The 24,915-nt window shown below is 41.4% G+C and overlaps 1 protein-coding gene across 3 annotated transcripts in view; it reads left to right on the top strand.

Moving 5' to 3' along the window:
- Positions 1–24,915, top strand: part of LOC147125018 (transmembrane protein 33-like) — a 189,118-nt gene that overhangs the window by 152,495 nt on the left and 11,708 nt on the right. For 2 of the 3 annotated variants that reach the window (XM_085996090.1, XM_085996087.1), the window contains exon 7: positions 9,022–9,105. The exons of the other annotated variant lie outside the window; for it this stretch is intronic. In XM_085996090.1, the coding sequence (XP_085852216.1) occupies positions 9,022–9,105 (84 nt within the window). The remainder of the gene's footprint in view (positions 1–9,021; positions 9,106–24,915) is intronic. 3 annotated transcript variants of the gene reach the window in all.

Raw genomic sequence — 24,915 nt, forward strand, 5'->3', positions numbered from 1 at the left:
GTAGAATGCAAAGCACAGCTGGCAAGGCCAGAGGTATACTGTAGATTGCAACTCTCACTCTACCATGGGAGCGAGCACTGAGTATGTACACTTCCGCACGAGTAGATTTTTCTCCCCTTCGGTGGCTGTTTTTTTTTAGCGTATGGGCAACAGTGCCTGAGATGCAGTACAAAGTTTATAAAATGCATGGAAGATCCAAAGGATCACCTGAGCACTTTCTAAACCCAGCTTCACAGCATACTGGAATTGCAATTTACTTAGTGCCAAGCCCCGGTGGCATAGGGGATCCCGCACCGCCTAGTTTTAGTGCATTCCAGAGTCCGATTAGCTCTACTTTTTTTTATTATTCGTTTATGGGATGTGGGCATCGCTGGCAAGGCCAGCATTTATTGCCCACCCCTAATTGCCCTTGAGAAGGTGGTGGTGAGCCGCCTTCTTGAACCGCTGCAGTCCGTGTGGTGAAGGTACTCCCACAGTGCTGTTAGGTAGGGAGTTCCAGGATTTTGACCCAGCGATGATGAGGAATCTTACAATATATACTTACTGAGCTATGCTTAGAGGTTCACATCTTTGTGCACCCAGAACCAATTTGCATCATCCCAAAGGTCCAACTACAGCCTCATGGAGCTGAACTTGTTTGCATCCCAGAGCAGCCCCATTGACGTTAATGGAAGCTGAAACTTAGGATGAGTCTTGGGCTGAATACAGAGCTGCAAGAAATTAGCACTGGTTAGGTATTGCTTCATACTTAGCTGGTGTATCATTTCCCAGGTAGTCTGGCTCTCGATCAGCTCTCAAGCGGTCCAAAGCATCCACTTTCATTGAAGTCAATAGAAAGTTCGGGAGCACAGGAAGGCTATTCTATTAACATACATCCAAGGCAGGAAGTAGAGTTATGGAATGTGAGACTCCAATAAACTAGAAGCCGTATGTAAAATGAGGATATTTAGTATATGGTACTATACAGGGGTATGCAAATGGTATATTTTTTGAGTGTGGGCTCTGGAGATGGGGCATACTTTGAGCAGAAAGTGGCCTCTTTTTTGACACTTGACTTTTCTTCCAAATAAAATTAAGGTTTTAATCCATTGTGGATCCAAAGTAATTATTTGTGGACACATTAACGCAGTATATTTTGTGCCTTTTAAAGGTAGTGCTGTGGAATGGCACAATCTTTTCACTTTTGTCATCTGGTATCCACATCAAACACTTTCCTGTAAGCTACAGACCAGCAACAAGCAGCGTAAAGTTTCAATTCTGACCCAATCTCAAAAAGGGAGCCCCTATAATGTGTGAATTTTACCACTTCCTGCACCACCTGTCCTTATGCACTCACTGAGCAAGATTCCACCTTGTTGGGTGTTTTGTTCTGTGGGCTCATGCCAACTGGGAATTATGAGATTTTACAAAACCATTTTAAGTGGGATAACTGGAGTCAGCCGAGAGAAGAGACTATCAGCTATCATTCTTGGCTAGATTTAAACCTATGTTGCAAAGACAAAAAGTCTGTGTTAACCTGTCCATCATTGTATCTATTTTACTTAATAAAATATTAATCTATTCATGCGCATTATTTGTATAGTATTTCTCACTTTTAGGTGAGTAATAAAATAAACAAAACAGATCTTTTTAATTCTTAAAAGCCTGACGCTCCTGTTACAGCTTTCAAATAACTATCAGACTATAAGAAATCCTAATGTCTTTGAATACAATAAAATCAGAGTATAGTAATTTGAAAATGTAAAGGAAATTTGAAAATGCTGCAAATTTAAATGTTCATCCTTCTCATATACATGTATATTCTCATGCAATAATGATTGCTTGTGCTGGGGTTTCTGTGAGGTGATCTAACATTCTAGTTTTATTTGGTTTTACATGGAATTACATAGCACAAAAACAGGCTATTGCACCCACCTGGTCTATGCCGGTGTTTATACTCCACATGAGCCTCCTCCCGTTCTCTTCCCACTCTGACCCACAGCCCTATGTTCTCTTCTTCCTCGTGTATACATCAAGCCTCCTTTAAATGCACCAATGCTATCTGTTTCAGTGGGTGAGTCCAGAACTAGGGGGCATAATCACAAATTCATCAAATCAAGAATTTAGGAGGAATTTCTTTACACAGGGTGGCAAGAATGTGGAAATTACTGCCACGTGGAGTGGTTGAAACAGTTTCTCTACATCCACCCTATTGAACTCTTCATAATTTTAAAGACCTCTATCAGGTGGTCTCTTGGTCTTCTCTTGCACGCTCTATGGTATTCAAATTGCTGTTTGTTTTTCAATTTTCATTTTTTTCCAACAACTTCCACTTAGACAGAAGCCAATGGAATAAACAGCAAACCATGTAGGTTCTCCTGTAAACGGTAGCTTTCAGGAAACTGCTAGACCTTGAGTGAATGTGAACAGGTGCTTTAAATAAATACATACTTCAAAAAAGAAGTCTTCATGGCAGTGTTTGTGCTGTGGCAGAACTACATGTGTTCGAGGCATTTGAAATGTTAGGCAAATATAGTAGAGTCCATTAAAAATGTTTCCACCACTTTCTGTTTGAATGCTTATGGAACACTGCATTTGTGGAACAAATATCAAACAGATTTTACAAGCTGTGACCAGCGTTTTCTGTGGAGACGAAACATGTTAATTGCCATTTGTTGTACAGCAGTCAGAGAGAAGCCGCTTAGTTTCATCATGGAAAGTGAACATTGAATTTGATTGTTTGTATTATTTGCATGTTTCCTTTGCGATTTTCTGTTAAGTGTTTGGATTTCCTGTCAGTCTCTGAATTATAAGCACCTATTCCAGATGTAGGGTGCAGTCAAGTGACTACTTTCCTTAATCCAGAAAAAAGAAGCTGAAAATGTTTTCCCACCTTTACTGTATTGGAGAAATCGAATGAGCAAACGGAGTTGTCAATTGTGCATTTGGCTTGTTTCCATTCAATACCAACACAGATGGCTCTGTTGTTGCAGCGGAGGCAGAAATACTACATTAATGTTTAAAGGGATTAAAAATCCTCTTGGCAGTAGTGGCATATGTTACCACTTAATTGTTGCATTTGATGCTTCCCCTGCTGTTACAAAACCTGCAGTCATTTTGTCTGCTTCTTATAAAGTATTGAGAGTCTTTCATGTTCAAACCAAGCTTTCAACAAACCTTGTTCAATTTTTTTGAGTGTTTTCCTAGTGCATTCATATATCTTATCAGATGTCAATGACCTGTTACATTTCTACATAGCATAAGGAGGACATTCATATTACAGTACATGATATTGGAACACATGCACTACTTGACCTACATTTGTATTGGGTAGAGCTGTGAAAGTTCCATCCTGAACTGGTCCAAACTGACTATGTAAAAAGCAGGTTATATCAAATAGTGAAAGTTAAATTAAAATATACTTTAATTATTCCAAATGAAGTGCTAGAAAAAGTAAATGCTCTTTTTGATTTGATTCTTGCATTGGTCAGATAGAATAATGGATGGTTTGCTGGTGCATTTGTTTCAGTTCTTCTTGTATTTATTTGTATTGGACCATACTAAATTCTGCTAACTTTATTGACCTGATGAAAACGATCAGGATTTTTCAGTGCCAGCATTTAGTTCGTGAATACATTTATTGGCATGTAAGAATATCGAGGTAACTGTTAAATTCATAAAAGCTCCCTCAAAATATGAGTGTTAAACAGTTAAGAGTTAAGATCATTACTGTATTCTATTATGCCATTTGGAATATTTCAAGAATTAAAGTGTGACTCATTTAAACATTAAATGTTAAGCAGTTTTCCACTGTAAAGGTTAACGCATCCATTTTGTTCTTTCCCATTGCAAATAATGGTCACATGCAGGGCAAGATATTTTCAGATTAACTTGGTCAGTATGACATTTACGTATGAGAGGAAGATGTATAATGCCTCATAGCCAAAGGAACAAAAAATGGATGTAAAGCAGTCCTTTAGTCTAACAGCTATGTCTTTTATATTTTAGCCTGTAAGACATATAGGCCTAGAAATTCGATGGTGCCACGGCCGTTTGTCGGGCACTAGATGGCCGCTTAAGCCTTCAATATGGCAGGCAGAAAGCGCGCGCACATTACAAGCTGGAAGTGCGCCGCCCACCATATTAGTATAGGAGAAAAATTAGGGCCTAGAAATTAGGTATAGCCCCGCCAGGTCTTTAGCGCCCGAAATTTAGCGCTCGGCCGGATTCCCGTAGCGCCCGCCTGAAATTCAGTTGCGCCGCCCCAACACGGAGGCGGGCGCTATTGGAGGGTTTGGCCGCCTCGTTTGGGGCGAAGAATGTCAGTTTCAGGCGTCCAGCTGCCGCTGCGGCACCCGATGCGGTGCGGCAGGCTGGGGTACTGCAGGCCTCCTCCTTCTCTTAAGGAGGAGCTGCCTGCAGCCATGAGATCGCCGCTGGATTCCCCCGGCAAATGAGCCCGGCACCACGGAGAAGTGCCGGGCTCGCGGGAGTGACACACCAATGCCGCGGGGGGGTGGTGCAGGAGTCCGGGGAGGGAGGTGCGGCCAGGCGGCCGCCGGGAAAGCGGCCGGCCGCCCCTCCACCTTTATGCGCCGACCTCTCGGAGCTGCAAGGCACCGTTTTGCAAACGCTGTTTGCGGCCGCCACGGGAGAGGCGGCCGCAACTGAATTTGGCGGTCGGACCGGAATTACATTGGAACCGGGGCGCTGCGCACACCGATGACGTCATCGGTGCCAGTGCAGCGCTACCGGCTAACGTCGATGTTACGGACCAACTGAATTTCGGGCGCGAAAAAACTTCCGGCGCAAACCACTCTATAGCCCATAAGTGGGCGCAAACGCGACTGAATTTCTAGGCCCAGGTGTCCAGGGCCCACGCCGGAACAGGCATCAGGCCCTTTACATATGCAAATAAGGGGAGTCATGCCTGTTTGAGGCCCCCTGTGCAAAATTGGGTTGTCCAGAACGTAGCCGGTGCATGCCGCCTAACCAGCGGTCCTTAAAGGGGCCACCACCAAAAAGGTAAGTATGTAAAAATAATACTTACCCGAATGTGGAGCCAGGAGGAGCACAAACCGCACTGAAGCCTCCAGATGCTACTGGCCACTGCTCATCCCCCACCCCCCCCCCAATGTCCTGATTGACTCCCTCCCAATTGCAACCCCTTCCCCATTAAAGACCTTCTTGTTGGCGAAGCAGTGGCCCAAAGTTCATAGGCACTTTGCCAGCGAGCTGCCTGGAGACGCCCAACAGGTGTCAGCAGCTTGACGGTTTCATATAATTTAGGCCCAAGGCCCAGTGTCCGCGCAAACAAGATCTAGGCCATTCAACCCTGTAAGTGAACATATATATCTATTCATATTTGAAGATTTTTGTTTCATCTCATCTTGTATACCTTTCAATTTTATATTTGTTCCCTCCGCCCCCACAAATGGTTGTTGCTCATGCTTCTTTCAGCTCATAGGGTAGACAAGTATATCGTGTGCTGAGCTAAAAGTGGACATGCTAGCAATCGCAGCATGTTGTGCAATTGTTTCTTCCTGTGCAAAGCACCCACTAATCTTTCTACTAAGTATTGGTTAAGCTGATGAATTTTGGTTAAAATATTTAAATCTTTCACCAGCATAAAATGCACCCAGGACTTAATCTATATATAATTTCCATTGTTGTTTTTTGTAGGAACTTGCACAATGATGTGGCATTTCATGAAATTAGTGAATGCAATTAAATAATATTGTAGCAAAATGGGAAACCAATTACAAGACAAAATAAACATTAGCAATAACCACAACTTAATGCTGATCAGAGAGAATATGCATGAGCAGAATTTGCTAGTGAAACATTTTAACCCCCATTGCACTCTGTACAAGTTATTTTGTCTGAATTTGATTGGCTATTAGTTCTGTAAATGAGGTCACTTGTAGCATTATCTCATCTGTAGCATCAGCAGCAGCATTAGTTTTGCACTAGAACATCAAAGGTTGAGGCATAGCCATGTCAGTCTTCAAATTCTGGGCCTTAATTAGGTGAAAAATTGTTTTTGGGGCCAACCATAGACCACTTCTTCCAATATGGATCCCATCTCAAAAATGAATGATGGAACCTTTGAAGGAAGAGGGGAAAAAGGTAAGTCAAATATGTATTGAGCTTAAAAGTAAGCTACATTGGATAGAAATCAAATTAAAAGATAAGGTAGTAAAATTAGTAGAGAATGAAGGGAGGAGAGGATGGGTGATAGGAAAATAGGATGAGCAAAGTCAAGATTTTTAACTTTAATTTTTGGAGGCATTTTAGTTGTATAGTATTGATACACTAATAAAACTACTGCTATTTGAATAGTTTTACTACTGAAACAGAGGTTGTTTTAGCATCTGTGTCTGATTGGGTTGTGAGCTGACAATCGCAGAAATTTCAAATATTCTTACCGTATATAGGGTGATGTCATAATGGCTAACAAAAATGATATCCTGCATAATTGTTTTCTTAAATTTAAGACAGTGATTATGTATATACTTTAAATTTAGAAATCACCCTAGGTTTCACAGATATTAATAACAGTAATTTGATTCTAAAACCACAGCAGGAAAGTAAGTGCCAAAAGCTATGTTTTTATCAGTCTGGAATCAATCTAAAATCATTTAGAGGCTGTGCAGTCTGTTTGCTTGTAAAAAAATAGAAACATCAAAAACTGTTTAAATATTACAATACTGGTGTTTCCTGATTCTATTTTATTATTGGAGTGATCTTGTAGTGTAAAAACTAAATAAGTTACCAAAATTATATATATAAAACTCCATTGTTTTTTTTTTTGCCACTTCTGTTAAATGACATTGATTGCCTTTCACCTCAGGGGCATGGGTTCAGATCCAGCCAAGACTGATGGGATAAAAGTTCCGTCTGTCTGTCGGCTGTAAAGATCCTATGTGAAATAAGGTTAGGCAGTTTTAATGTAGCTCCACAGCGCACAACTGTCCCTAATTCAGCACGAATTAGCAATCTCACAGAGAGAGGCCACAGCACTGCTGATGTGGGAAGTGGCAGAAATACTGCATGAATGCACTACGGATTGCTCTTCTGAGTTTGGTATTGAGGCGTGTTGCTGGGGCAGAAGAGAGGGAGCTTTTCCCTGCATCTGGCTGGGAGTGCTTGATGCTCACATTGAGTGCCAGAAATGTGAAGAGTTCCATTCCTCAGAGCTAACATTCCTCACCTTGATGAGCATGAACATGTCTAAGGAAAAAAAATTGAAATTTTCCCCTTTTTTTGAGAACTAACATTGTTGAACTCATCAGTGTATCCATACATCTATCTGTTATCATGGAATTGTATGGTTAGTTTGAAAGCACTTGTCACGGTAAACATAGCATGTACTTTGCCTACAGGAATTCACAATATTTTAGTTGGAAGAGGAAAATTAATTGTATAATCAACCTAATTTGCATATACACCTTGTGTATTATTAGCATATGTAACATGCTTTCCGCTTTAAAATAATATATTCTGCTAGTTTTTTTACGCAGAAAATGGATGGGGGTTTTTAGAAAAAAATCAGGTGGGGCATATAACGGAACAGCCGACCCACAACCACCAACTTACTGCCTGTGCCCAAGTTAAACATTGCCCTGGATGTTTTTGATGTATTAGAGAAACCTCTATGAATCAACTTAATGGGGGAAATTTCCTCTGCATAATAAAATCATAATCCTGTTCGTTAGGGTTAACAATTCTAATATTTATAGTGCACAAAAGAAATGTGCCCACTGTATGTGTGTCTAAATTAGCAAGCTTTGGTAATTGGTTCTCAACTTTTATGAAGATTTTTATGATGTATGATTTTTATGTTTAGGGAAAAGCCTATATTCTATGAAAATTGAAGCCTAGCATAGTTTCTTACATGTATTTTCTTTTGTAGATTTACAAAGCTAGATCATAGGAACATTATCAAGCTTTTAGGTCATTAAATTTTGGAACTAATACCAAACAAGCCTGTTTAAATTTTGGGTCGGCCCTAGATATTCTCTTGGTTCAGCATCACTGGTCCCGCCCACAAGTTTAAAAAAGGCACCGAGACAGAAGTTGGCTTATGTACTAAATCGAAGTTGCTTTCACCAGATACTCAACAATAAATAATTTGTTGGTTTGTCTGGGTAATTGAAAAAAACCCTCACACCCATTGTGTTGGAAAGCCCTTTTAAATCTCGCTGTCAGTCTGTGAAGAGGGTAATAAAATAAAAAGAGGCTTTATGCACTGGAAGGCCGGCTTTTGAAATAGGATGGCTGAAAGGGCACTTGGATTTTGTAAAAGGGAAAGCTGTGAAGACCTTCATTCAGGCAAAGAGGTTAGAAATGATAGAAGATAGTTAGAAGGCATCTTGTGTACAGCGTGACGTGTTCATATTTTGTATTATTACATAAAGATCAGTTGCATTAATTCACTAAATGATTATAATTATACCTGTTGCTGTGTATATTCTTTTGCTGGGAAATAAAGCAGCTTAAGGATTCATATCAAGCCTCTCCTCACTAAGTGTTTGCACAAAGAAATTGAAGAAATACATGTTCAAAAGACACGAATATCCAGAATAGGTCACAAGGGAGTACAATTGTTACATGCTATCGTACAAATAGATATAGAGCAATGTGAGTCAACTCCCATAGAAGTAAGATTATTTATAGAAGGTATATACAGGAGACACACAATTTGTAACCACAAGGAAGGACCTTGATAATTATATTATCAGCTGGTTCACCCAGGTAAGAATTGGATTATACCATTTTTGATTGAATAGCTGTGTAGGTTAGGGGAATTAGTAATATCTTGAATATGATTTTTTTTTAGCTATTTGTTTTATATATGTGCAGGAAATAGAGACAAGTAAATGTTCTCTATCTGTTAGTGCTTGATTACTTCAGTCTTTCTGTCAGTACTTTGTTTAGGATTCTGATAACAGCTGAATGTCTTTGATGTATAACTTTGATCTTAATTTTTATGTTCAAAGTTATTAAGTTGTGAACCAGATGTATGTGTTTGTTTCACAGTGGCCGGGCTCACTTATTCCTCCCCTTTTTCTACTATCGTTTTCTGACTTTAAGGTATGCATCTCGAAGAAATCCATACTGCAGGTAGGTAAAACATTTTTACCCCTTTGCTTATATGTTTGAATACAGTGATAATTGTTACTAAGACTATAAAATAACACATAGGTAGGTAATAGTATTCAGATAATGCTGAATTTAACCAAAACATTACACAGCTTTAACCTTTTGGTAAATACATACGAACTAAATTATTCTTTATATTCTTATAGATCGGGTTGCTGGATATGCATTAACACAATGTAAGGTTCTGTAAGCAGCCAAAGTAGAACATTTTATTTTTTAATATCTGCTCTTAAAATTATTGAAATAGACTAATCATTTGCAGTATTAGTGTCAATAGTTAATTGGCACATTTTAACTCTTTAGTCATTTATTTGTGAATGGATGCAGAAATTGGATTTATTTAATTACTTAAAATTCTAAAATTAAATAGTTCAATTGAATCTAAAGTGACTTATTTTAAATAATTTGTGTGTCATATTGTGAGAGGAGGGGGAACAAAAACACCACCTTGTACCTGTCCTACACTGCAGGCCATTATACCTATCCTATATTGTAGGTCATCAGGAGTTTTATCACAGAGTTATAATACACTTTCAGCTGGCTACAGCACACTTTCTAATGTAATTTCCTTACAGCCAAACCTTTATTTTTGAAGATTTTGTTGAAGTTTTTTTATTTTAGTATCTCTGTATTCCTCACAAACAGAATTTAATGTGCACAAATATATTTCCACAGAAAGCCAATAGCACCAATTCAAACATAATAAAATGTGACAGTACAATGCCTCACAGAAATTGTAAACTATGCATATTGTAACTGACTGAACACTGGTTGCAATGACCTCCTTAGGTTCTTTTGCCTGCATTTGATCACTTTTTCTCAAGAACTGTAAATTAGGTTAGCTTCAGTTGTAAGGATGGAATAGATTTGCTGCACCTATTCGGTTTTGCTCATTATCCAGGCAGCGCACATTCTGTTTGGTAGCATTGATGGAACATAGCATCATTGTGCCTCCTCACTTGTTCAATAAAAAAGATGGGAAAACATACAGTTGATGGAGTGATGGAATTAAATTGGCATTAAAGTTGTGATGATGAGACTAAAGGACATCTTATTAGTAAGACTGGTTTTATCTAAAAGCTGTAAGATTTAGGTTACTTGAAGCTTAGGAAAATGCTGACTTAGTAAGTGTAATGTATGTACCTTTAAGGGGAGAACTACTTTTTACAGCTCCTGTATACTGTAGTACCGGCAGTGACCACACCTGTATATAAACCCTGAGTAGTGATCTGTACAGTTAGTTCTAGAGTAACCCTCATTCAGTAAACACCTGTTGAATCGTTCCCTGCAGTCTTTTGTCTGATTATTGAAGGACACAACATTAAGATACACGGATCTAACATTGGCGACGAGCAGATTGGCACCTACCTGCAACTCTGCATCACGTCCCAGGGATTCGCTCCTGGAGAACAGTGGAAGAAGGTCGAGTCCAGAAGCACGGGCGTCGACCACGGGCAACCGCCCAGTCATCCAGCGGAGATTTGAGCATCGCAGGGGAGGCTGTCGAGAGCCAGGCTTGGCTTTCCAGTCACGGTGGTCCAGCGAAACGGGCTGGCAACAGGTACTGCGCAGACCCTTCCCGGACAGCGACGGGCTAGAGCCCGACCGAGCGGCACAGAAAAAGGCCGAGCAGCGTCGACGGGGGAGAGAGAGAGGGCAGAGCGCACAGGGCGCAGCCGGTGTTCAGGACCGAGCGGCGTCAACGGGAGAGAGAGGCGAGAGAGAGCAGAGCGCAGCCGGTGTTCAAGGGCCGAGCAGCGTCAACGGGGGAGAGAGGCGCGCAGGAAAACGCGAGGCGCTGCCATTGCCACGAGGACCGCAGAGAGCGGCGTTAGCAGCAGCGCGGGAGACGCCATTTTAAGCCGCAGCGGGGAAGAAAGGAAAGCGCGGGAGACGCCATTTTAAACCAGTCTAACCACACCCAAAAATGCCAAAGAGTGGCAGTGTCACAGCGTTCGACAATGAAGTCGAAGATTGGACGACATATGTCGAACGCATTGAAGTATACTGCAAGGCGAATGAAGTGCCAGATGACAAGAAAGCGCTGGTATTGTTGAATTCAATGGGTGCAAAAACGTATGGCTTACTACAAAACCTAGTAACCCCAGAGAAGCCAGTAGAAAAGGATTTTGAAAACATAGTGTCAATCCTACAGGACCACTTAAACCCCACACTGCTGCTGATAGCAGAAAGATTTAAGTTTCACAAAAGGAACCAGCATAAAGATGAAAGTAATGCTGAGTATTTAACGGAACTGCGCAAGCTATCGAAACACTGCCAGTTTGGAACGGGACGAGCAGATACTTTAAGGGACAAGTTTGTGTGTGGGCTTCAAAGTGAAGGAACCCAGGAACCCAGAAACGGCTTCTATCAGAAAAGGATCTTACGCTGGACAAGGCTTTCACCATTGCAGTATCACACGAAGCAGCAGCATGGGGCGCTGCAGAGATACAACGGAGACCGCAAGAATATGGCACAAATGAAATGTCATACGGAACAGTGAAGTGCTATCGCTGCGGCAGAACAACACACGACCATAATGATTGCTGGTTCAAGGACAAAGTGTGCAGACAGTGTGGAAAAGTAGGACACAGCAAGAGTCTGCAGGTCGGGAAAGAAAACCAGCAGCAAGAAATCTCCACAGGAGAAGTACAAGAAGGTACATAAGGTGACGGAGAGTAGTTCAGACGAACAGAAGAGTGATACAGACTCCGGAAGCAAGGAGCTGGGTTGTCTGAAACTACATAATGTGATCAAAACGGAGGATCACCAAACTATCTGGGTCACGCTCAAGATAACAGGAGTCCAAGTGAAAATGGAATTGGACACAGGATCAGCCCTAACAGTCATAAACCGAAGGGACTACAAGCAGCTATTCTCACATATACCCTTGAGAGATACAAAGATTGTCTTGAAGACGTACACGGGGCAAAAAGTCTACCCCAAAGAAAAAATAAGGGTGAACGTTATATATAACGGCAAGGAAACACCAAAAATGGACCTATATGTATTGCCAGATGGAGGACCACCACTACTAGGACGTGAATGGATCCGGAAGATACAGCTAGATTGGCATTCCATACAAGCACTGACTGTGGCTGACAAAAAGGATGACGACGTCACACCTGGGCGACTGTCAAAGATCCTAACTGACGCGAAAGAAGTGTTCCAGCAAGGACTCGGAACACTAAAAGGCATGACAGCGATGATTAAAATTGAAGAAAACGCAAGCCCAAATTTTTTTAAGGCCAGACCGGTACCTTATGCGATCCGCCCAGCCGTCGAAGCAGAACTAGAGAATCTGGAACGTTCAGGTGTACTGTCCAAGGTAGACTGGAGCGAGTGGGCTACACCCATCGTCCCTGTGATGAAAAAGTCGTTGAGCAGCACGCCTGGGGAACCAAGGAAGGTTCGCATCTGTGGGGACTTTAAGGTAACAGTGAACCCGGTCCTTCACACCGTACAATATCCACTTCCGCGGATTGAAGATATTTTCGCCTCGCTATCTGGAGGGAAACGCTTCACGAAGATTGATCTGGCCCAGGCGTATCTGCAAATGGATGTAGAAGAAGCATCAAAAAAATACCTCACAATCAACACCCATAAAGGTCTCTACCAATACAACCGGCTGGTATTCGGGGTAGCATCAGCTCCGGCTATTTGGCAGAGGGCAATGGAACAAGTCCTGCAAGGGATCCCAGGGACCCAGTGTTATTTGGACGACATCCTGGTCACGGGCGAAAATGACAGTGATCACCTTGCCAACCTGGAGCAGGTGCTCACTAGATTGCAGGAATATGGGCTCCGAGCTAACCGCCCCAAATGCAAGTTTTTTAGAAAACAGATCTCGTATTGTGGCAACGTTATCGATAGAGGGGTTACATAAGTCCCCAGAGAAGATTGAGGCAGTAGTCAAGGCTCCAGCACCGGAAAATGTGTCACAACTGAGGTCGTTCCTCGGGCTGGTAAACTACTACCATAAGTTCTTGCCAAATTTGTCTACAATACTACACCTACTGAACACCCTACTGCAAACTGGGGTGCCATGGAAGTGGAGTGACGAATGTAGATGAGCTTTCCAGAAGAGCAAAACACTAATCACATCGAAAGAGGTATTGGCCCATTACAACCTGGCATTACCAATTCGGTTGGCATGTGATGCGTCACCCTACGGCATTGGAGCGGTGCTGTCGCACAAATTCTCGGACGGCTCAGAGAGGCCAATAGCCTTTGCGTCACGATCACTAACCTCAGCCGAGCGTAACTACGCCCAGATTGACAGGGAGGCCCTCAGCCTAGTGTGGGGAGTGAAAAAGTTCAATCACTATCTGCACGGGCAGAAGTTCACCTTGCTGACTGACCACCAACCACTTGTCTCCATCTTTAATCCAAAGAAGGGCGTTCCGGTGATGACTGCGTAACGGCTACAAAGCTGATCCCTTTTTCTAGGGGCGCACCAATATGAAATCGAGTATAAGGGCACGAAACAGCATGGAAACGCTGATGGGCTATCACGCCTGCCACTGCCTACTGTGGAGGAAACACCAGCAGTGGACCCTGTCGAAATATTTCATTCAACTATAATTGAATGCTTGCCAGTAACTAACGCTGGTATAGAGAAGGAGACCCGAAATGACCCGACACTGTCTCAGGTATATGATTTGACGGTGAAGGGATGGCCAGCACATGGCGACTCACTGTTGCCAGCATTCTCATCCAGAAGAGAACAGCTGTCAGTATGCCAGGGGACAGTGATGTGTGGATCCCGAGTGGTAATTCCACCCAAGTTAAGGGAGAGAGTGCTCAATGAGCTTCACGAAGGTCATCTGGGAGGGGTGAAAATGAAAAGCCTTGCTAGGGCTTATGTGTGGTGGCCGGGGATCGATCAGCTAATCGAGGACCTGACAAAGAGCTGCTCAGGATGCCAGAAGGTCCAAAATGCACCACCACATGCCCCTCTACACCCATGGGAGTGGCCCTCATCTCCATGGCAACGGGTGCATATTGATTTTGCTGGTCCATTCATGGACTCAATGTTTTTAATAGCCGTGGATGCGCACTCGAAATGGCCTGAGGTGATCAAAATGTCCTCCACCACCACGGAGAAAACTATTGCAGTCCTACGGACCATTTTTGCCAGGAACGGCTTGCCAGAGCAGATTTGCTCTGATAACGGACCACAGTTTGTGTCCAAAGAGTTTCGAAGATTTATGAAAAGGAATGGGGTAAGGCATTACACATCCACCCCGTATCATCCAGCCACAAATGGATTGGCTGAGAGGTTTGTACAAACCTTTAAGAAGGCAATAAAGGCTATGTACAATGACAACATTCCGCTGCAGCACAAGGTGGACAATTTCCTGTTCGCCTACCGGAATGCGACACATGCAGTCACCAACCAGGCCCCAGCCATGATGTTCTTTAACCGAAGGTTAAGATCTCGCCTGGATTTGCTCAGACCAAACGTACAAAGAGATGTTGAGAGTAAGCAATTCCAGCACATCCATGAGAAGCCAACAAGGAGCTTCAATGTAGGGCAACCACTCTTGGCCCGCGACTACCGAACAGAAAAATGGCAGCCAGCCAAATATGCACACGGCAGGGCCCACTAATGTACACAGTGGACGTTGGGGAGAGCATCGTGAGACGCCATGCTGACCAGATCCTAGAGTCACAGGAACAAGTCAACCCCATGCCTCACCCATACGTACCTGGTGATGAACCCGACGTACAGGTAGCATCTACCCCAGAAACAGTAGCATCAGAAGCTGATGAACCAACCGACGACAGGGGGCCAGAATCGCCTCCGCACCAAGAGCAAGACACTCGGGAAAGGCGCTATCCAGAAAGGATCAGGAAGCCTCCCCAAAGACTGAATTTATAAATAGACTATTTTCAGCTAATGTTGCATGTTAAAAGTGTTAATTGTAATTAGTTTGATATTTAATTGTTAAATGAGTGTTATGGTACTGTTAATCTAAAAGGGGAGGAATTGTAATGTATGTACCTTTATGGGGAGAACTACTTTTTAAGCTCCTGTATACTGTAGTACCGGCAGTGACCACACCTGTATATAAACCCTGAGTAGTGATCTGTATAGTTAGTTCTAGAGTAACCCTCATTCAGTAAATACCTGTTGAATCGTTCCCTGCTGTCTTTTGTCTGATTATTGAAGGACACAACATTAAGATACACGGATCTAACAGTAAGGAGATAGCTGTTGCCAATGCAAGGTTCTCCTCCGGGTTTTTTTAAATGAAGAAAATTAAATGTAACGTAGGACACCACCATAGCAAAATTATAGAAGAGAAGAATGCAGTAAATCTTTATTTCAAGAAAATTATGATGCATGGTGAAGGAAAAATGCAAGTTGGCAAATCTGCAGCTTTGGAGGAACAAGAGTGAAAGGGTCAGCAGAGCATTGACCAAAGTAATATCAAAACATCGAGAAATACAAGTGAGTTTGAGATGGCAGGAAAGGGGTTGCAGACTGCAGGTAAGAGGGATCAGATGACAAGCTTTTTCTTCTATTCTCATTTGGGAGTGGGAAAGGTATGTCAGAAGTATGTCCCCAGATATGTGAATAGTATTTGTGTCTTGGATGGAGAAAATTGAGAGTTGTTAAAGAGAAAAAGAAGTGTTCAGTACAGAAGAGGAAACCAACCTTCTTGGAGACAGCTCTGGCAATGAAGGGACGTAAGAGTTCAGTGTGAGGTCAAAGTATAGCAAAACCAGGAATGTCAATAGATGGAAAATAAAAACTAAGGAGGGAGTCACCAAAAGTAAGAGATGTTCACTTGGTTGGACTTGCAAAAGGCATGATGAAACTGTCTCTGATGTATTGCACTAAAATTTTCATTACCCTGTTGCAGGGCAGGGAGAAGATCATGGTATAGTAATGCGTACTGTGTACTGAAAGCATGATTTCTGAAGGAAGTTGACTAATTGATGGTATCATTTTTTTTTAATGGATAAGGGTGGGTAAAGAATGGGAGGAGGCTATTGATATAGAGAAGGAGCAGAGTGGGAGAGAGGACAGGACCTTGGGAATGCCTGAAATGACAGATAAAATGATTTGAAAGGAATCTAGAAATCTATGAAATTAGCTTTGGTGAGAATACATTTGATAACTCGTTTAGAAATACATTGTGACAGACACTGCCAAAGGCTTGGAAGATGTTGAGGGTAGTACTAAGATGTAACTATAGGCACAGAGGTCAGGAATCATTAGGGCAACTAATATCTTGCAGGAGATAGAACCATAGTTTGACTTGCCACGTTAGACTGCACAGCAGTTGTATGGTAATGAACAATTACAGTAGCAGTTCCAGTGGAAGATATGGAACAGTTTGGATAATGACTGCAGCAACAGACTGAACTGCAACAGCAGAATTTGAGAAAAACATCTGACCTATCTGTGACGTATCTGAACTCCAGACATTCACAGCAACAAACTGAGAGAATCATCTGAGACATCTGTGAACTTCATGCAGTCACAGAGTAAATAATCAAATTACACACGCAGTCTGAGTTCTTTAAGCACCCACTACATCGTACTAAAAAGAACAACCAGTTAGTGCCAAGGAGCAATTAGCCGATGGTGAGTCATTGAATTTCCCAAATCAGCAGATGGATTATATGCACGACAGTGAACAGGAGACATTATCTGAGATATACGTCATCCAGTGCCCACTGTGGGAGCAAATGGAAAGCAGCAACTGTTGAATCTTGTAATACATCGTGCAAAAGTGAAGCAGATCTGGTTAAATCTAGGTAGTTCCAATGCAGAACCTGATATTAAATCAATCATTGGTGAAAAACCAATAGCAAAAGTTAAGCAAAGGAAGTCTGTAACATGAAGTGAAAAGGGGGGAAAGCCAGATCGCAGAGTCTGGCCAATTTGTTATTAACGATGACAAATGTTGCCTCATGAACATGGCCAATTCTTTGAATGTATATACAGAATTTACCACTGGTAAAGTTGGTCACATTGAACTAACACCTCAGATTATGATACTGTATTGTGAAAACCCATCCTGGGAATAGAATAAATCACAAATTTTGCAAATGTTGCCTGTGGGAACCTGTTACAGAATAGCCAATGAAATTATAGAGGGCTCTGTCAAAAGGTTGCAGTGAAGATGATTTAATATTGATTGTATCATGCGGCAAATGTCAATATTTAGGTGTCCCAATTTACTTATTTGGGTGCAAGAATAATTTTACTGCATCAGTTACAACAAAGAGATATGTGATTCAAGTTATTTAACTAATCACCTGAATGTACTACAAAATTCCAAACCAAGAATGGATCCAGCCAGAATGGAGAACTGTTTGCATGTCATCACTGGGCATATGAATCATGCCACCTGTAATGAATGAAAGATGCAAGCCAAAAATTGAAACAGCTATGCAGAGTACTGTCTGCCTGCCAACTACAGTGCACTATCTATTAATATAAAAATCCCTTCAGACTCCTACTGCTAATGAGTTTTGTGGTAATCACTATTTTGACCATGGACAGGACAGAATGATCATCTTACGAGGCTCTTGTTCAACCCTTATGTTGTCTTCAAGAGAGTCCCTAATGTTGAAGTGATCAACACTGTCGCTTGATCAAGCTGAATCCAACCTAGTTCAAGTACAAATTAAATGGTTAATACAGACTTTAAAACTGAGACTTGTTTAGCTTAAGGGGACTGGATGACCTGATGGATTAGTACAATGTCCTTTCACCTCTGGGACCTGGCTTTAAGGGACCACAGCATAGAACTGCTTTGACACTAGGTATATTTTCCTATATTTGCAGAAGTTCACAAAAAATCTGTGTGAGTATAAATCAGGAAATCCTAAGAGCGTGTTTATACCACAGATTTAGTGTTGTGGCAAAGCCTTGAAATGGCAGAAAAATTGTAGTATAATTCTAGTTGTGAAGTTGGGTTCTGGGCTGTCTCCTTAGCGGAACTCTCATAGACACTCCAGTGTGGTGTTAAACTGGATATAAAGTGCTGAGGGCTCCCTTGGCCCTCCTTTCACAGATATTCAGTTGTTACTTATTTTACGTATAGACTTATTTCAACAAAGGTGTTCCCGCATGTGTTCTCATTACATTTAAAATTTAACTTCCAAGAACAGAGCTCTATACATGTGTAAGTGTGCAGGAGTAGCACTATCTCCAGAAACAGACAGATGTCACCCAATACCTCTCACGAAAGTCAGAGCCGCCTTTGGCACTGCTGCTCAAACATGTTGAGGTAGCTGACCCTGTGTCTGTAGACCCTGTTTGGGGGGTATCTCCTGCACCGACGGGCTTCCATGCGCTGGCCCCTTCTGGCCTGTGCAGCTTCAGGTGGGTGAGCAGCAGCATAATGGATAATGTACTGCCATTTGCAAATGGATATAGTGGTACCAACCTTAGATTGGTAGCTACAGTATAACAGCACAAAGGTAGAGTGTGGAGGCAGAGAAGGAGCTTTATTCTGTAACGGGCCATGGTATCCATCTTGCCTCCATTAATTGCCAAAACTGCTTTGGCTCTTTAAACACTTAACAGCGTTCTACTTTTCCTGGCAGCACTGGATGGCTGTTCTGTACTTGGAATCCAGCATTGTATTGGCGTGTTTGTGAGGGAAAAGGTGACCAATAGAGGTTTACAGCATAGAGGAAGGCCATTCAGCCCATCATGTTTGTGCCGGCTTTTTGCTGGAGCAATCCAAATGTAGCCCCACTGCTTCGCTCTTCCCTATAGCACTGCATCCTCCTTTGCTTCAAATATTTAACCAATTTTCCCTTAAAAGATGCAACTACCCCTGCTATTAACCATTGGAAGAGCAGAGGAAAACCTTGCTGTATAAATAGAGCAGATCTAGCAGTTTGTATTTAATGTTTTAAATATTCTTGGTGTTTCCAGCTACTGTACTTTGATAAAATATTGGTATTTCTGTTTTAAATTTAAGTATAAACGGTAATATAAAGTTAGGCACAGGTTTTCATATTGTGGGTATTTAATGTTTTTGTGGTTCATACATTTAAACTGAGTCCTGACATTGAATTTTGTTTTATTGATTTGTATTGATGAGCCGTTAAACAGGTTATTACTACAGGATAGTAACTTGAGAAGGATCTCAGTCATTCTCCGTAGCCAAACAAAATTCAAGGACTGAATTAATCCCATTGTCCCTGGCCTTAAAGAACATAAATAGTGAAATCATAGAATGTTACAACACAGAGAGAGGCCATTCAGCCCATTGTGCTTGTGTTGGCTCTCTAAAAGAACTATGCATTTTGTCCCATTCCCCTGCTGGTTCCCATATCCTTTAAAAGTTTTCTTTATAGATATTTATCCACTTCCCTTTTAAAAGTTTTATGGATTCTGTAACCACCATTGTTTCTCGTAGGGCATTTCATGGCTTCACTACTTTCTGCATTAAAAAAATTCTCTCAACCTTTCCCTTTGTTCTTTTAATTATGATCTTAAATTTATGCCTCTGGTTACCGACTCAGTGACCAGTGGAAATATTTTTTTCCTTATTTACCCGATCAAAACACTTCATAATTTTGAATTGTGGGTGGCACCTGCCTGTTTAAAGATAAAATAATTTTTTTTAATTAAACCGAGTTGCCTTCCTTTTGAAGGATTCTAGTTTATAACAGTTAATGTTTGATCAGTATTTTATTGTGTGCTGTATTAGTTCAAATTATAATGTTAACAGCCTCTTTTAAATAAATGTACTTAGCCAGAATTATTTTGACATTTCATTCCCTTTTAATTAGTTTGCATTTTAAGTATGGGTGCAGAAGAATGCACTGAGCAGCTCTGTAAAATCTCAGTTGTTACCTTCCTTATCCACAGCATGAAATTCAATCAAATCTTTTCAGGTTAATGTTGAATTCATATTTGGGATAGGTAGTACCTGTATTACATGACTACAAATAGTTAAAATTTCTTGTTGCTCTTTTTTGTTTTATTGATATAGTCATTGTGATGTTTCACTGTCACTGCCCTCAACTGATCCCATTTCGAACTGCAGAAGAGAAAAGGGTATACATTAAAAATCCATTTGTTTGTCAGTGCAGGGTTAGTACTCGGAAGCATTATTTTGATTCAGTACTAATATACAAAGCCTCTGCTGGAAATTATTGAAATGAATGGTACCTCCTATCAACCGGAGTAAAGAGAAAATGTGTACAAAACTACAAAGGTGTAGGAACTCAACTGTCACAATTAATAGAATTGAGCCTCTACGAATGGAACCAAAGTCAATGTTGTGTGTAATGTGTACTGATGCACCTTGTCAGCCAATCAGAATTATACAATAGTCTAGGGTGCAATCAAATTTTCATTAAATGTCAAAAAAATTCTTTCTAACCCAATTGCCTGAGCTGAAATTATCAAGGGCTTCAGTAGCTCCTACTGTCTTGTTGCTCTGAGTGTCTGCATCCACCGCTGCCCATCTGCCTATTGATTGGTAGGAAGCCCAGAATGGGAATTCCATCTCATTAATCATGTCACAGAACAGGGATTAAGACAAGTCTTTGGTTTAAGCTTCACAGCATCTGACCATTGCCCATCAGTGCAGTTGATAGCTGATGATATGCAAAGAATGCCTGAAGCCCCATGAGGTCATCTGCCAGCAGAACTTCTGAACAGCCTTCCTTCACAACTTGGCAAGAGCAACTAGATAACATTGTTTTTAGCACTGAAGGCCAAAATAGGAAAATGCATAAAATAAAACACTGGCATTGTCAATACGCTGTTGGCTAGATAAAAGCTTTTTTGTCATTAACTGTCCAGTTGAAACTATACAAACCTGGATCGACCCCAGTTTTTCCTTGCCAGGCTTATGAATGTAATCATTATAATTATTTTTATACCAGAAAATGTTTTGGTTTCCAAAAATCAAATGATTCAAGTTGTTTTTAACAGTGCAGGAAGAAGCTACTGCTGTACAGAGCACACTGACAGCTTTCCAAGCCTGACAGAACACAACACAGCATTATTATTCACTAAAAGCAGTTGCTAACAAATGTAATTTTTTTATTAGTACTAAAATGGAGGGGAGACTGAATCTTCTCAATTGCAGTAAGTTCACAGCAAAATACTACATTCCAGGCAAAGGGAGTTGCACTTGCATCCTCAAACAATGTCTTGGAAATATTCCATAATGTTGGCATCCCTACTTTCATGTTCAAAGGGCTGTATTCCTAATGCCCTTCCCCTTCTTTTCAACCTGCCCAATCTTGGTTTACTCGAGACACCGTTTTAAAACCTGAAAGAGTACACGGTGGAAAATATTGTGAATGGAAACTATTCTAGGAAAAGTTGAGGAATGGAACATGTGTGTTTTACTTCAGTAAAAGGCTTGGTTTAATTTCTGTTGGATGAAAATGATTGATGTCACACACATTCTCACACTTGCATACCACTGAGATGCATTCAATGACTTTTACTGTTTTTACATTCTGATTTTATTCTAATACTCTTTTTGAAAACTCAATCAATATGTTTATGTGCATGGCACAGGCAGTTTCAAAATTATAAGCATAAATGTACCTTCTTCAAGCTGCTTTTCTTGTATCCGCTGCTTTATTGATTGAAGCTGTCATGGAGCAATGAATCCTTTGATTGCATTCCAAATGCAAGCACCATTAATGTGTTTGCTGTCATTGGAAATTCTGAGTATTAATATAGCAAGGAGTGGGGGGCGCTGGTAATAAAATAAATCCATTAATGGAAGTAAACACATTGAACATCAGACGAGAGTGTCTGTATTGTTAGAACAATTCTGTTTTTCCTATTGCATGAACCTGTGATTTTCTCGGTAGACTGCTGACTTGTGTGCTGAGACAGATAAGGTTAATTCTACATTAAAATCCACATGATTTGTGTTTCATGTTAAATTGTCAGCGAAAGAATTTCATATTAATTTTCAAATGTACAGATGGAACACTCCACATTGCTTCGACCCCCACATAGCCTCTCTGCATCACTGTTTTTGTTTCAGAAACCATATGTTCCTAAGTTCCCTCTTTCATCAACATTCTCACTACATTGTGACAGAATAAGAAATTCATATTAATGCAATTCAGTTAAAATGCAAGTTATAATATGATTTTTTTTTTAATTTGTGTCGGTTGCATATTACCCATCCTTTCTGTTAGTCTCTTCACGCAACGCATCATCTTGAGCCATGAGGACAGGCAGGAAACTTGCTCCTGACCATCTGGTAGTACTGTTCTTTCACTGTCTGGTATAAGGTACTCAAAGGGGTCACTGTCCCTCGAATTTTGTTCTTATATCGCTTCCTTATGCCAGTTGAGATCAGGAATTCATCATGTGAGGAATTTTGAACATGTGCTACTACTCCATGCACAGCCATTGAAAATCAAATACACTACACAATCACCTGTTCATTCTTTCCAGGATATGAAACTGACACCTTGGGCTGGAATTTGCTGAAAATTAACAGCGTGTGAATGACGCACGCCGTTACTAATGTGGAAATCGGCTAACAACTTGTGGTGAGGATGGGATACCCCGTGATGGGCGAATCGCCACAAGTTGCTGGCCAATTTACATCGTACCGCCATTAGCTTCACAAAAATGGCATCTCGCACTTAACCTCCCATGAGTTTCATGAAGTTGCTCCATTTGCACATTAATTGTCTATTAAACTCACCACAGAAAGTTAAGTCTAGTAATTAACAGCTTAAGTACCCTTTTAACGACGTGATAATTGTTAATGACTGCCAATCAACCCCTCTGCCCAGAAAGTGAACAATTAAAAGTGTAGAGTCCCATTCTTTCAGGTTGTGAATTGTTTTAGGAGATTTTAAAATGCCAAATTTTAAAAATTTCATGGGGAAAAATTCGGTATTGCCTATTTTGGGGCACTAATATCGGCCGGGCGCAAAGTTTAGCGCCCGGTGCTAATTATTGCATCCGACTGCAAAATTCGCCTCTATCGCCCCTGGAGGTGATTTGAGCATTAAATCGGGTGCTACACACCTCTCTTAAGGCAGGTGCGAGGCGCTACCTCAGAACGCTACCGAAGCTCAGGCGATGCCAATTACCATGGAAGCCAGACAGATTGGCACTGTCCAGTTCTTAAAGGGGAGGGGCCATCTTGCTGGCCAGCCACTCCCTGCTCATTGCAGCCTTGATTCTCAGCCTGGAGAGACCTCAAAAGCAATTGTGTTGGAAGCACTAATGGATAGGCCCGGGAAAGACGTCGGCACTTAGGAACCTCAAAAGTGGTGCTGAGGGCCAAAACTCCTTAGGACAGCGTTAAAACCAAAAGTTTTGCCGGCAGGAAGCACCCGCCTTTAAATAGCACTCCCCCAGCCCCTTCCCGACTTGAAAATGTTCCCCTCTACCTGTCTTTCCTAGCGGCAGGTGCTAAGGCAGGGGGCGCGACTCACTATCTGGTCTGGGGCGCTACGAGGCGTTGCATGCTTGACTGACGTCACGATCTGCGAGCGCAGGAGATTGTGGTGGTAGTGTTTAGCGCCACCGCAAAACAACTGGTCAATTTTGCGAGCGTCGCTAAAATCGCCGCGCTTGGGCGCTAAGTTCCTAGCGCCCTGTTAGCACCCCCCGGAGGCGCAAACGGGAGGCGCTAACCAACTGAATTTCTCTCCCCAATTTTTTTCTTACTTTGCCTTTCTGTCTCTTTCTGTCTCTATCCAATATTTATTTCCCTCTCTTTATTTCTTTTTCTTTGTACCAGATTTTACATTGAATTCACTCATTCTGAATCACCCTCCTTCTCAGTCCTACCTCTGTTTCTTTCTCAATCCTTTAATCTCATTGGTTAAAGAGCTGGACTGTTCGTCCCATCATTCACCAAGATCCTAGATGCCCCGTTGCCCACTCTGCGCCGTTATCAGCTCACACTTCCAGCAACTTACAGGGCAAAACATTTTTCAGCTGAAGGGTGCAGGAAAAATCTAACTAACCGGGCACGCCGTGAGATGCCCCACTCCAGCAAATTCCAGCCCATTGTAGCTTAAGTGCGAGAAGTGTCAAATCGTTCAAAGCAGTCAAGTATATTCTGCATTGTTCTCACTAAGCACATCTTTTGCACAAAAATTCTTAAAATCACCTTTTTAAAAAAGAAAATTATGGTATGAAATCCCTGTCATTGATTTTTCTTCCCAGTATAGTTTCCACCACACCACACAGTTCCTGCAACTAATTTACAATACTTAGCTTCAGCCAGCAGGAAGGATGTTTTTTTCTGCCTAAAGCACCATAGCTAAGATTGGTCATTCAGAGAGAGAGAGGGAGAATCAAACTTTAATTGACACCTTGCTTCCAACCACTCATGTGTGGTATCTTAACTTGTTAAATTGATCTAAGTGCATCATAGAGCCACATGGTCCCCCATCAGTAGCTCTGTCATTTACTTACTTTTGTTATATCAAACATTCCAACTTGTTTTATATTGGAATTGGGCAAAGAAACCCAATTAAAGTTTGCGGTATAGCCAAATGTTTCAGGCTATTGCAGCACGGAACATCTTGGACAGTGGATAAATGTATTATACGATGTTTGACTCTACTCATTAACGTGTGCAAAACATGATCTCGGGGCCTTGTTTTATGATAAATAACTTTATAATGTAAGTTATTATCATAAATGGAAATCTGTTACAACATTTGAGCACAAGGAAAACACCTGATCATTGGTAATGTGAGTGAGATCATAAATCCTTGTACTAGTCAATAATGTACTTAGAGGATGCTGTGTGGTGATTTATTAAATATTTT

Source organism: Somniosus microcephalus, chromosome 1 (assembly GCF_052327205.1).
Source record: "Somniosus microcephalus isolate GS21.2 chromosome 1, FLI_Smic_1.0, whole genome shotgun sequence".
Lineage (NCBI taxonomy): Eukaryota > Metazoa > Chordata > Chondrichthyes > Squaliformes > Somniosidae > Somniosus > Somniosus microcephalus.